At 44.9% G+C, this 14845-nt stretch overlaps 1 protein-coding gene across 3 annotated transcripts in view; it reads left to right on the top strand.

Moving 5' to 3' along the window:
- Positions 1-14845, top strand: part of LOC144100608 (uncharacterized) — a 71480-nt gene that overhangs the window by 44217 nt on the left and 12418 nt on the right. For all 3 annotated transcript variants that reach the window (XM_077633496.1, XM_077633498.1, XM_077633497.1), the window contains exons 4-5: positions 10295-10371; positions 11963-12061. In XM_077633496.1, the coding sequence (XP_077489622.1) occupies positions 10295-10371; positions 11963-12061 (176 nt within the window). The remainder of the gene's footprint in view (positions 1-10294; positions 10372-11962; positions 12062-14845) is intronic.

Here is a 14845-nt window from a genome sequence, read left to right on the forward strand (position 1 = left end):
TCCTTCTCGCCTAAAAGCACCGACGCGATAAAATCTTAGTGGGTGGAGGTTTTTAATATTTTCCTTTTCACTACATGGTCCAGACACGGCAACGCCACCTGGCCATGACCGGCGCTCGCCGCTCTGTGATATCGCTAGCGGAATTGTCGTACGCGTGACGCCAAGCAGACGAACAAAAGGCCATGTCTGTGGTGTGCAGATTTAACTCAACCTTAACAGGTATTGTACTGGTGCGGCACCACTATGCATTCCACTGAACTACTAGTAGCGCAATACACCAAAATCAGCCAACTCAGATGCCTGCAGGTAAGATGGGTCCCCCTTAAGCAGTCTCGACCCCTGTCGCCGTCGCTGGATATCGATGTACTTTCCCCGAGCTCTGCCACCGGCTGCGTATTGTACTGCTGCTCACGACTGTATATACATACTATCCTGCCATGCCGGCACACGTTTTGATATCTTCGTACGCTGCTCTACACCTGGACATCAAAATTTCCGCAGACATACACATCAGCCAAGAACCGGCAACCATTAAGGCGTCCGGTCCTGCTCAGCATAAACGCCCTTCATCTAGGCGCACTGTTCACTGGGCCGTAGTGGTGGCTCAGTAGGTATGGCGCTCACTTACTGACCCGAAAGACGCGGGATCGATCCCGGCTGCGGCAGTCGATTTGCGATGTAGGCGAAATTCCAGAGATCCGTGTACGGTGAGATGTCAGAGCGCGGTAAAGAACCCCGAGGATTCGAAAATTTCGGAACCCTTCACTACTGCTGTCTTCATAAGCTGAGTCGCTTTGGAACGTCAAACCCCACAAACGTAAAATTAAATGCTCTGTTCACTAAACACAGATTTAGATCACTGAGGTGGTTCTGCGTGTCGATCAATCATGCGGCTATTGCAGAGGCTGAAAAGTCCAATCAGCATTGACAGAGCGCACGGAATCCTGCCGAAGACGCCAGGTTTTAAACTGCAACACAGACTCGCGCTCTGCATTGCACATCTTGTTCATCCACTAATGTTCCTATGAAACTAATATTCGCGCCTTTAGCTATGTAGTGGTAGCGGTATGTAGAGGTAGTGACAAAGATGTGCGCTGCGCGCGTTGGTGTAGACAACGTTGTGACATATACAGAGCACTAGACCAACGCGCGTTGGCGTCGACAACATTGCTGCAGAAATGCTGCACTTCAGCATAGGCCGCCCGCCTGCATTTAGTGAATTCGCAATGACCATGACAAGATCTAGAATGCGAAAACACGGCTCCCTGAGTCACCGGAAACCTCAATCACGCTTTCAGGTACTACATAGCAGTTGCGTACAGCAGCGAAAAACTGTGCCTTTGCAAAATATATTGTTGTTATCAGTGCTAACCCCCCAGCAATTTAGCCGTCGTGGTTGCTGAGTGGTTACGGCGATCGGCTGGTGGCCCGAAAGACGCGGGTTCGATCCCAGCCGCTGTGGTCGAATTTCGACGGAGGCGAAATTCTAGAGGCCTGTGTGCTGCGTGATGTCAGTGCACATTAAAGAACCCCAATTGGTCGAAAGTTCCGGAGTCCTTCACTACGGCGTCCCTCATAGCCTGAGTCGCTTTGGGACGTTTAACCCCCGTTAACCATAAACCTCCAGCAATTTGTTCTTATCTATAAAAATGACATGGTGTTTAATGTCATTTATAATATTCGTTACTTTGTTAACTAACGGTTGTGAGTCCTGCAACATAACACAACGAGGGCTTGTAAACGACGACACTGCGGCACTGTGGCGTAGAGCCGCCGACAAAGCGGTGAACCTTCTCAACCTTTTGTTGCTCATGTAGGTGGGTCCCCTTCACCGTTCAGTTCAAAGCTATTTCATGGTGTTGCTGGTTCCAAACCAGGCACTTTTCGCTATGCCATCTCGTTGGCAGCTGAATTCTGTATTGTCAAAATTTGTTTGTGTGACGTTTGTGCTGCAGAAATTTGAATATGCTGTGACGGCTCGGACCCAACCTGTGTAACTTGACCAACTTTTTAAATCAGGACAATAGCGCGCAGGCAGACTGATTCTTTCAAGTTACACCTAAACTTATGACAGCATTCAGAAATCGCGGCATCAACCATGCGGCTCTTTGTTTGTCAAAATTTTTCCTATCCATTCAACTCTCAGCCGACCTATTAAACAAGAACATCCTCTATCCTGGCTGAGCCTTCGCAAAGCAATTAATCCTTTGTTATTTCAACTGCCTACTTTGCTGCGAACAACAAAAAACCAGCAAGACATTCCGACCAAATTACTGCCTATTTCAAATTGACCACCGAAGGCGCCTATGTAGTCACCAGTCCTGTTTTGTTACCCGCCAGTTTTCATACACCACAACTAAGGAAATGACGCATGAAGAGGTCTTGACGTATAATTTATAAATGCACAAATTTATGCAAAGATAACTACACAGATCTCCACAAAGGTGTATTTATATTCTTAATTTTGGCTGGTGCAGACTTCATTGCCGAAATTAAGGGTACGCTTTCCTCATGAATAACTTTACATTCCGCCCGCGAGGGAAATTTCTCTTGCAGATATACACACAAGGGTATTTCAAAAGCGTTACAGTTGCCCTTTAATGTCTATGCATAAGCCTGTCAGGGAGGTCAAGCTCAGAACTACAACGTTTTACGCAAATACTACTTTATTATTCAGCTTACTGTTGGTGCCCGATAATGTTGTTAACCAGAAAAATGCATTTTGCTTTCTTGGATCAATATACGACTGATTTGTACTCAGTACTTCCTATGTACTTCTGCTTTTCAGAACCGTTGGATCTATAGGTAAGCAGCATCATTAAAGTTTCTTTTTGCATATTCACATTTGTATCCCCATAAAAAATTGAGGAGTTCAAATTTTGAAGAGTAGAACTGCTTTCTAGAGCGATGTTTATTGCCTCAGGGCATAAAGGTGATAATATGAGAGATGAGGAAGATGCTTAAATAAAAGAAAAAAGGTTGGCTGATTTAATAAAATCAAGTAGTGAACGATGATATGTACCCTGCGTCCAGGCAATATACGAATCCGGATGGTCCGGTGACAGACCCACCGCCGCCAGGTGCCGAACACTCGTCGGCTTCAGCGCCGGGCACACCCATAACAGGTGGTGGATATCCGCCTCACAGTCTCTGACCTTGCAGAGTGGACACCCGGGGTGGGGATATAAATCATTGAATTGCGGCCACTTGCGTGTCGCAACTGGAGTTAGGGCAACCCCGACCCGAATCCTCCGAAGCGCAACCTCCTCTGCACGAGTAAGACCTCGGGGGAGGGTTACCGCACACGGAGGAATTAGTGCACGTGTGCGGCGCCTTTCTTGTTCAAAGAAGGGCGTTATCGTTCAGAGTGAGGACTCGAGGCAAAGACGAGGTTGGGGTCGAAAGGCGGGTCGCAGAATCGGCGCGGATTGGTGCGCTCAGGAGGTCACGCGGGTCCCACTCAATACGGATTTGCTGCGTGATGCGTGGCGCTAGACGATGGCTGTCTTGTGCAGATTTCTGGGGTGCGACTGACGCGTCGTAGTAGGCGTGTGACGTGAAGGGCGTCGGTGTGAATGACAATGCGGCCCGTAGGCAGCATGGGAACGGCGGCAACAGAGCAAAGTGCCTTATGAACCGCTAATATCTCCGCACAGAAGAAGGTATTTCTGAGAGGCGAAACTGACGTTTTCTTCATGGCAGGCTTGCAAGTACAGTAAACTGCCGTTGTTGTTTCGTAGGCCTGGCTGCTTGCGTCAACGTACATAACGATGGAGCCATGCGGCAGACTGGCGTCTTGCTCTGTAATTCGGTCACGAGATGACGATGACGCGCGGGTAGATGATCGCCGAGGTAGATCAGTTGACTTGTTGTCGCCTAGCTGCACAGAACACCAGGGAGGAAGAACTCGCGGGGGCGGCTGTAGAATGGAGTGCGATGAATCATATGCCCTAAGTGCACACGTTGTGTGTGTAACGCGTGACTTTAGGCGGCGAGCATCGCGTCGTTGCTGCACCAGCTCATCTAGTGTATTCAGCGGCGCATGTTCTTGGAGCTCCACGATCGGGGTAATGCGGCGAAGGCAAGTGATGACCTTCATTGCCTCTCGATTAACAGCTTCAAGGCGATTCCACAGAGCCCTCGTCATATGCTGGAATTGTGCTTGGTAAACGAGGCGCGGTTGCACAACCGCCCCTACCAACTGTCGTGCAACATGAGAGTGGGCTCCGCCTGTTTTAAGAGCAATGCGTCTAATTAGACCCAACGCCTGAATTGCTTGCTTTTTAGCCGGAGAAAGCCAAGTAGTACCTGTTCCTGACTCGTGTATTGTTAACCCCAAGATTTTCACGGCCGAACTTTCCTGAACTGGAGTTCCGTATAGATGGAGACAAATTTGTGTCGCAGCGAGTTTACGGCGCCCTCAGTGGTTGGCGACAGACACGAATATGGTATCGCTCACTGAATACTGAAGGCCAATTGAGGAAGCATAAGTCGACGTAATATCTATGGCTGATTGTAGGGCTGCTGCTTGAGTCCTCAGGTCGTTGTGAGTGCTCCGCACCGTTATGTCATCAGCATACAATAAGAACTTAATCTCAGAGACATCATGTAAGTCCAAAGCAAGAGGAATAAAAGCAATATTAAACAATGTTGCTGATAAAACCGATGTCTGGGGAACGCCGCAAAGAGGCGCAAATAATCCGACTGCCCCACCACTCAGGCGTATGGCAAAGTGTCGTCCTTCAAGGAAGGATTTAACACCCAAGCAGCACAGGTAATCGGCCAAATTTTGCAACAGGATGGTCCCATCCTATTAGGAGAACTAAAAGAAAAAATAATTTTTGCTTTCTATTCATGGCATCTTCAACCAGAGTGTGGCTTCTTAAAAATGCCTTAAGCGGAAAAGGGAAACCCATGAAAGTAACCCATGAAGCATCTATCTATCTTCTATATTCCTGAGAAGATACTACATTCCATAACAAAAAAGCAGTTTATTGAGCAGACTTGTGTCAACAAAGTACTTAATGAAATAACGGCGTCGACAGCAACAAGCGTGCTCGGTGGTCTCCGAACAGATCGCCGGCTGCTCTCGGCCGCGCTCAATTTAAAGCTCGCAACGAACTTTCGAGATATGGCAAGTAACTACAACAATCTTGAACAACGTAGAATTGGCATCGCCTGGTTGGAGGTAAACCTGGTCGCGTATTGAATCCTAAACAGAGCGATAAATCCGTGTGCCGTAGCTTTGAAGAATTAAATAGCAAACACTAAAAAGCTTTTGCATGATTGCCGCCCTCTTAAAAAAGCATCATCTCGTTATTTTAGAGCAAATGTGAGAAAAACAGACACAAGTGCAAAAAAATTAATTGAAATGCAAGTACAGTGTCCACTAGCGCCACATAATACCACATTATTCGTACTGTTGCATGTAGTTACGACAAGTAAGACTTCTGGTCTTGCACGGCTATTCTTACTTTCCGTCGAGCGCTACTTCATAGTGAAGTTCGCCAAGTCGACGAATGATTTTGTACTGGCCGAAGTAATGGCTACAAAGCTTTGCACTCGATCCGTGGCGGCGAATGTAGGCCCACACCCATACATGGACACTCGGCTTGTATTCAGCGTGTCTTCGGCGCAGGTTATAGCGGCGGGCGTCGGTTCGCTGACGGACTTCACTGTGCACCCAGGCCAGGTGTCATGCTTCTTCCGCGCGCTGTAGGTAGGTGGCGACGAAGAGTTTTTTCTCAGTAAGGTTGGGCACAACATCGTCGAGCGTGGTCGTAGCCCCCGAGCCATGGACGGGCCTACAATGCGTCATCTGGGTATACTCTGGCACGGCGAAGACAACATATAGTAAGATGACATCGCATGTTTTATACTCTGCTTCGACATACATGGCAACCATGTCTACTTTGGTCATGCTCAGGCGCTCATTAAGACCATTGGTCTGCGGATGGTAATCAGTTGTCCTCCGGTGGCTTGTTTGACGAGTTTGCGTTATTTCCGCGGTTAATGCTGTTCCCCTGTCTGCCATGAGCACATCGGGGGCGTCGTATGAGAGAAGTATCTATATTTCACAAAACATTAGACGACTTTTGCTGCTGTTCCGTCCGGTACGGCTTTTGCCTTGGCATAGCAGGTGAGGCAGTCGGTGGCTACGATGACCTACTTTTTTACAGATGTTGACTTTGGAAAAGGACCAAGCAGGTCCATGCTAACCTGGCAGAAGGCCTACAACGGAGGTTCTATGGTGTCCAGGAAACCTGCTTGTAGGGTGTTACGGTTGGGGGGGGGGGGGGGGGGGTGGCATCATTAATCACTAAAATTCTCTGCATGTTTTTTCAGCGCGCGACACCACCATACAGTCAGAGCCAGTATTATTGTCCTGAATGTTGTGGATCGTGAGAGAAAACCTCATATTAGAAGTTGTTGGTTCGACTTGTGAAGCCTGAAAAATTTCTTCTCGTATCTGTTAGGACTGGCGAGGATGTACGTGGTCTTCTCGCATACGAAGTTCTTCTTCACGAGGATGCTATTTTTGTAGAGAGAGAGTAGACAAACCATGCTGGAATTCTGCTGGAGGTGAACAAGCCTTGCCTTCCAGATCCTGAACGACACGCTGTTGGTCGGCGTCCGAGCTCTCGTGTTGCGCGAAGTCGGTGTAGCTTATCGGCCCCAAAAAGATGTCTTTAGCGGGTTGTCGAAAAGAGCTCTAAATAGACAGTCTGCGTCGGAGTGCTTGTGTCCAGGTTTATAGACGACAGTGATGTCGAATCCCTGGATCCAAAGGCTGCATCGAGTGCGGTAGCTGGAGGGGCCTTCAAACTGGCAAATCAGCAGATTGCGTGGGGATTGCTGACCACCTTGAATGGTCGTCCGTACAGGTATGGTCGATATTTCGACGTAGCCCATATGAGGGCGAGGCACTCTTTCTCGGCTGTCGAACAGTTAATCTCGGCTTTTGGACAAAGAATGACTAGCGTGCGCGATTACTTTCTCCAGTCCGTCGCTTTTTCGAACGAGGACCACGCCAAGCCTCAAGCTGCTTTTTTCGATGTGAATTTCTGTTTAAGCGTTTTCATGAAAGTGCCCGAGGAACGACGCTGAATTCTGTGAAGGCTTTCGTTTGCGGCCCGGCCCCACAAACGGTGCGTCTGCATTCGTCACCTAGGTCGGAGGCTCGGCGATGCGCGAAAACGTCTTGATAAATCATCGGTAATGTGTAAATATTCAGATGAACCAGGCAACAGCTTTCTCATCGTCCGGCGAGGGACACTGTGCAATAGCAGCTGTTTTCTGTTGGCCTTGGTGTGTTCCCTCTTTGCTTACGATGTGGCCTAGAAACAACAGCTCTTAGTAGGCGAAGTGCCACTTCTCTGCTTTCAAGGTTATACCAGACGACTTGATTGCCTCCAGTACTGTACGAACCCTTTCTGTGTGGTCATCAATGTTCGAGGTAAAGACAACGACGTCATCCAAACATATCAGAGATATTTGTCCCTCCAGGCCTGCCAGAAAATATTCATACTCGCTGAAACGTCGCTGGTGTGGAAGAAAGACTAAATGACATTACATTGAACCCGAAGAGGCGATTCCTAGTGATGAGTGCAGTCATCTCGCGATCTCTTTCGTCAATCTCAGTTTGCCAGTACCCGCTCTTGAGGATCATCGATGAGAAATACTTTGCGTTGCAGGGCCGTTCCAGTGTGTTCCAGTGGGTAAGGGGTGGAACTCTTTCGCCGTGGTGTTAATAGTTGAAGCGACGGTCAAAGCGTGCCGCGTTTTTTCCTCACCTGAACAACCCGTACTTTCCAGAGGCTCTGGGATGGCTGGATGACATCATCTCGAAGCATTTCATCCACTTCGTCCCGGATGGCTTGTTGTTGCGGCGATACTCGGTAGGGGTTTGGAAGGAGAGATCGGGCGTGCTGGTCGGTAACAATGCGATACTGGCAATCGGCGTTTCTCAGACTTCCGCCAATGACGAGAAGCCCTTGCTGTAGCTTCGAAGCAGACTGCGTATCTGGTTTTGTCTGGTTCGAGGGCATGGCTCGATAATGTCGAAGACGAGTGTGTGATCTTTCTAAGTTGAATCATCCTGTATTCGATCGGAGAGGGCGATGGTGTTTTGAACGTCGAATAGTTTGCCTAAGAAAGCAATCTTCGTTCCTTTATTGATGTGCCGGCATTCTTCGCTGAAGCTCTGTAGCTGACGTTCAGCTTGGCTATTTCGAGAATTTTTGATGCCCGTTGCGGTGCCGAAGCTGTGCTGGAAGCAGTTCTGTGCTTCCCTCGTTGAGAACTTCGATGTTGTTTGCATCCGTGGCAGCTGAGGTGAAAAGACGTTTAGTCGAGATTGGGACGCCCACTTGTTCAGTCAAGGCACTGAGGATATCCTGACTCGCCACAGTTGCCATCGAAGGGATGGCTTTGTCTGTCGAAAGTGTGATAAGTTTGGGGACCGAAGGTGGATGATCGCCTGATGCTCATTTACAAAATACATGCCCAATTTGAGATCGCAGGAATATTGCTGTGGCACATCGAAAATCGCAGCATAGGTATGGCCCTTGAGTCACTCTAATTGCATCGTCCCGATGGCGTAATTAGGCGGCTTCCTGCGGCGGAAATTAGTGAACCATCCAAAGTGGTTGTGAATTCATCCCTTGCGTGGCGAATGTTCCATTTCTCACCGGATAATTCTCACCTGTGTCGACTAGAGCGGTAACTTTCCGCTCGTCGAAAGTCACTTCTAAGTGGCTATTTTGGAGATTTGCGTGCACTGGAGAGGTTGGTTTGCCTGCCAGCTCCTCGAAAACGCATGTATTTTGGCGCGATGTAGACAAAATTTATTGGGCGACAGCTCCGAAGGTAACTGCGTTTTCGAAATTCTGAAAACTGATTGGAATATTATTTACCACGAGCTACATGCCTCCTAGTATTAAGGTGCCTCAAGTAATAGTTAGAAAGTTAACTATTCTTCATTAATTGACCCGCGTGCCAGTTAGCCCATCTTAGCTGTAATCTGATGTACTACACTGCTAACATTGCTACGCCGAAAAATATCTCTGCTCTAAACAAAATGCATAATTTTAAGAAATGTAGAGTCTTAGGTTAAATACCCTGTATATACCCTTCACCAGCACTGTTCTCAAAATTCCAAAACCGTATCAGGTGAATGGGTGCAGTATACTCAATCTCTAGAGTTGCAGGCACAACTACATCTTGCTTTACTCTCTGAATCCGCCGCGTTAGAAAATGTCACACTTTCGATTCCGGCCACGGCGGTCGCATTTCGATACAGGAGAAATGCTAGAGGCACATGTATTGTGCGATGTCAGTGCACGTTGAAGAACCACTCCTGGTCTAAATAATACCTAGTCAACTACTACGGGGTTCCTCGTAGCCTAGGTCGCTTTGCGACTTTAAACCCTCAAATTATAAACATTCATCTATACGGGAACCCCTTCAAAAGGCAAACTGTTCATCAGACTCTTGAAAATATACCTAAAGCCATAAAAAGCAACAATGGGCTTATGAAATGGACATTTACGTTACAAATGTACATATTTGTATTGGAATATACAGACAGCAGAGACAATGTGGGGGCGATTTCATGAGTAGAGCGAAATACATAGGCTGCGTTTAATTTCTATTTTTTTCTATTCTGTGTTTATGCAGTGAGATGTGTTGTTCGGGTAGTAGCATGTTAATAAGAATGCAATGAGAATAATTGCATTGTTTGGAGGACAAAGGTTGCGTTTTGTGACAATGGTGTGCCAGAGGTGTCTATAGTGTGGTGGTCCGGCCGTGGCGGTCGCATTTCGCTGTGCGATCTCAGGGCACGTTCAGGAATCCCAGGTGGTCAAAATTATTGGGAATCCTCCACTACAGAGTCCCTCATAAACAGACTTGCTCTGGCATGCTAAAAACGATAAAACCGTAGCTCCATAAACACGGTAATAAGGGCTTTGATGTTTTCATATTTTCTCTTCCAAATACAACTACATTATTCCTGTGTTATCTCGTTTTTATGACTCTATGTAACAGTACGTTTTCGCGTCCTCATTTATCACTCTTCACAGCACCGCCGAACCAATACGGACATGAGTAGTATCATCAAATTTGCTAACAGCGACTTTTACCATGAACATGGTAGTTTGTACGTGTCGAAATAGAGATCTGATTGAATGTGTGATTAAGTGCTTGTCATATTTCGCCGTTTTTCACCTTCCATTTGACTATTTTCTCTATTTTTGGCCCGCTCATGGACATTGGATCTGAAATTATGTTTCAGAAAATTCAACGTTCGGCTGGAATGGAGAAAGCTGCCAGGCAAAGAAAACGAACCTAGGCTCGAGGTCAATCATGAGAGTAAGTGGTGTCCTTCAATTCTATTTTTGTTGCAACCAGTGTAGTAAACGCGACACTGCTACCATTTGGCGCAACATGAGAGTCAGCAACAGGTTATGATTTAAACGAACGCCGGTGCAACGAATACTCTGGCGCTGCAAACACGCATACTGAGCCAATAAGCAGTGCAAGTGGCTTTGTTAGCATGGGCTCTTGCTATCTGGTTGACTCAATGTTGCGTACATCAATGTCAAACGAGAATATAAATATTTAAACACACATTATTTGTTGTAAGGAACATTTGAGTAAAACTAAATGCTTAATCCCGAACGTAAAATAGCACCTGCAGTATCAGTAAAAGATTGTATTAAATTTTTCGCTCCGGCAAGAAACGCCATGATTTCTGGTTGCGATGGATAAAGTTTCATATACGATTAATTTATTCGCTACTGTACGAGGAACCCCATTGTCTAGTTTTTAGAAGAAGGGTTTCAAACGTTATCCACAATTCGAGCTCTCGCAATAGAAAGAAAAAACACGTACACAGAAGTGATATATACTTCCGTATCGTTGAACCTTACTGGTATGTGATGATTTAGCTATGTAAATCGCTTTACAGGCACGTGCTGCTTTGATAGGCTGAGGGCACTGGAGAGACTAAATATTGACGAGAATTAGCTTTGTCCCTCTAGTGCGAATGAGCGCCTGCAGTTTGTAGTATCTATCAGTGATGCTAGCGAGACTCGGCTCTCTAGAATACCTCTCCTCCCAAGTCACGCGGCCATGTCCTGCAATGCACCTACGTTCGTTACGTCCTTCTATTGGAAAAGAGACGCCTGAAAGACGATTGTCCAACAGCGTACGTCCTGCACATGTTCTTTCATAAATGTGGGCAGTATTCTGAATCTGATCTGCTTTTTATGACGTAAGGCCGGCTTTTTTGCGGTTTTACACCCACGAACTAGCACTTATTTTGACTACAAATCCTGATGAATATTTTTCATGTCATTTCGAGCATTCGCTGCAGCCAGTTCTGCCGCGTGTAACTCCACGACTAAAATGTTTTCTTTGTATGGCTGCTGTCGTGCTGTACCATTAAATCCTGTATTTTTCAAATAAAGCATTTTCTGCAATATTTGACTCTGAATAACTTGTAACAGTACACACTGATCGTCGCTCTGTTCTTGGCTGTTGCTCATTCTGATTGTTGCTGTTAACATCTTGCATTAATTTCTTGATCTTTCGGACTTTTTTGTTTTATACAAATACAAGCTATCTATATAGACAGTTATTCTTTTGGCATTAAAATTAGCAGTGGAGCACTGGTACTAAATTATTCGTACGTTTCTAAGTCGCATATTTTATTCCATGAAACTTTTGCTGCATCAATTAAATAAGAGAGCGCTTCGCTCCTTCCCCTGATTATATTGTGTCCTGTACAGGAACACGTATCCCTGAGTGCTACCTGAAAATTTGAGATCCCTAATTTACAAGATGCTTTCGGGTTTATGAAAATCATAAAACCTTATTTCTGTTGTATCTATATTCCTCTGCCGGCGCCTTGCTTGATGTTCATGGTACAAAATGTGAATTAAGCTTGCGCTTATTACAGTCGGCGAACCGTTGCCAGAGGATGTACACAGCACCTACGCCATCTTGTATTCGAGCAGTTACTGCATCATCCTCGGGTCTGAGTTTCCACCATTAGGAAGTAAGTTTTTGCATTTGGACGTTTTTTTGAAGAGCACCTTAAATTTCTACGAATTAAATAAAGGAACGGAGAAGAGGTGGCAGATGAAAGGTCATGCAGAGTATACTAGACTCGCTTACTCGCCATAGAATCGCAGATCAGGCTTCGATCTTTTTCTTTCAGCATCACACACATTATCCGGATTCTCCACCGGCAATGGGCGCGGTTGATAAAATGTGGATTACATCACAATTTATCAAAGTAGACTTTTCTTTTTCGTTTTTTTTCCTTTGTTTCTTAGAACATGTCTAAGGGGGGCGAAGCTAAAGGCGCAGCAACGCCTGATGGTGCCTCGGCCCCCCAATACAAATTCATCACACAAAAAATGAATTACTACAGCTCGGCAAGCAGCATTGCATATTGTGAGCCAAACAAATTTTGGGTCATCAGCAAAGGACAGTAAACAAACAAAATCACATGAAATGCACGTATACAAATGCACATTCACTGATTAGAACTTAGGTTGTACAAAATGTACATTTTTTAGAAAACAAACAACACAAACAAAACAAAAAAGCAGACAACAACGGAAGTGGCAAAGCTATTGCGCCAGGAATGAAAAATAAAACAAAAAACATCTATCTCATTTGACAGAAAAGAACAAAGGAACGCACAGAATATATATTATTGTCTTGCGTTTCTTCTTGATAGAAAACTACACGCTCACGAAATCGCACACTGTCTTCACAAAGCAAGGAAAATACTGCCTGAAACGAAAACATTTTTGCATTCTTTTTTGAAAACAGCAAATCTTTTGTTGAGATCAACACTGGTATTTGTTCTGTTCAACATCTTAATTGTTTGGAAGTTTAACGTTTGTCGCCCGTAGTTCGTTCTTATAGCTGGCAGCCTAAGTGTAGGATTTCGGATTGAATAGCGAGATGAATTACCTGGGGACGTAGGATAAAGTTTGTGTTTATGAATCCATAGTAGTAGTTTGAAATAGTATACCTGGTCGGCCCGGAACATAGCATATTTTATGAAAAGCGGTTGCGTGGGTAAGTTTCTGATGTTTCCGTGGAAGTTTTCGAACATTCTTAACATTCTTTTTTGCAGGACCAATAACCTGTTGTAATTAGATAATGTCGTTTTACCCCACGTTAAGATGCCATAACCTAACCTGGAGTAGAATAAAGAGTGATACAATTTCATTTTTAGCCACGTCGGCAATAGATTCTGTATTTTACATATGCTACCCACTACTCGGGAGAGATCATTGGAGAGCTTAAGGGTATGACATGTCCACGAAAGATCCTCAGAGAACCAAATGCCCAGAAATTTTTGTTCACTTACTTGGCTGAGCAGGGTGTTTTCGAACTTTATATTCATTGCGTATGAGTCCTTTTTATTGATTGGCTTAAAAATGACATATTTAGTTTTACTAGTATTTAGTCCTAGCCGATTCATTCGCAACCATGTAGAGAGATTAGAAAGGTAAGTGTTGACTGTTTTCTCCAGAGATTCATTTGTCAGGGCCTTGAAAAAAGCATTTGTATCGTCGGCATACATTATTAATTCGGGAGAACCGGGTATTCTTGTTATATTAATAATGTATACCAGGAATAGCAGTGGCCCTAAAATGTATCCCTGGGGAACGCCATGCAGTACTGTCATTCTGCTAGATAACATGCGGTTTACAGATACGCATTGGGACCGGCTCAAAAGATATGTTCTAATTAATTCCAGTGGAACACCTCTTACTCCATATGCTTGTAATTTATTAAGCAGTATATCGTGCTGTACAGTGTTAAATGCTTTCTTTAAATCTAGAAACAGAGCAAGTGTTAGGAACTTGTTCAATATTTTCAATGATTTTATCTTTGATATTGATGAGTGCCTGTTCTGCAGACTTATTCTTCTGAAACCCGTACTGAGCACTACTAAATATATGATGCTTTTGAAAGAAGCTGGAGAACCTGACATATATGGCACGTTCGAATATTTTTGAAAACACTGGTAGAACCGAAATAGGCTAATAGTTGTTAACGTCGGTTTCTCCGCCACCCTTATACACAGGAGTTACTTTAGCAATTTTTAGTTCCTCAGGAAATTCACCAGTCTGGAGCATCTTATTTATAATATCACACAATATCGGGCTAAGTATATTTGCAACATATTTTATGGGTGGAACTTTTGTACCATCTATTCCAGCAGCGACACAATTCGATAGACTTTGGATTATTTCGTATATTTCAGTAGGAGTCATTGGTACAAGCATAAGAGATTCGAGTTGCCTCTCTGATATTAGACTGCCTTTTTCTGCTTGAGCCTCTTCACACGAGCCAATGGTAATGAAATTTCTGTTCATTTCTTCAGCAACTTCCATTACGGGAACCCGAACGCCATCTTTGTAAATGTCTATCATGTCCTGTTGGTGACGCTTTTTACCCATCACTTCGTTGATGATGTCCCCATACTTTCCTAGAATCGTTTTTAACATTCATGAACCTATTTTCATATTAGGTGTTCTTTGCCTTTCTTAAATCGGAATTCAATTGATTTCTAAGCTTCCTGAACTCCACGAGTACGCTTGAATCTTTGCACCTTATTAATTCGTGGTACTTTTTGTTCTTTTGCCTTATTCTCTTGTGCAATTCACGAGTGATCCATGGTTTTTTTATTTTCTTGCTCGTTGCTTCACATTCTTGCAATGGGAAGGCCACATTATAACATCTAGAAAACTTTGTCAAGAAGGCGTTATAGGCCATATTAGCGTTGGTTTCTTCATATACATCTTCCCAAATT

This window comes from Amblyomma americanum, chromosome 8 (assembly GCF_052857255.1).
Source record: "Amblyomma americanum isolate KBUSLIRL-KWMA chromosome 8, ASM5285725v1, whole genome shotgun sequence".
Taxonomy (NCBI): Eukaryota; Metazoa; Arthropoda; class Arachnida; order Ixodida; family Ixodidae; genus Amblyomma; species Amblyomma americanum.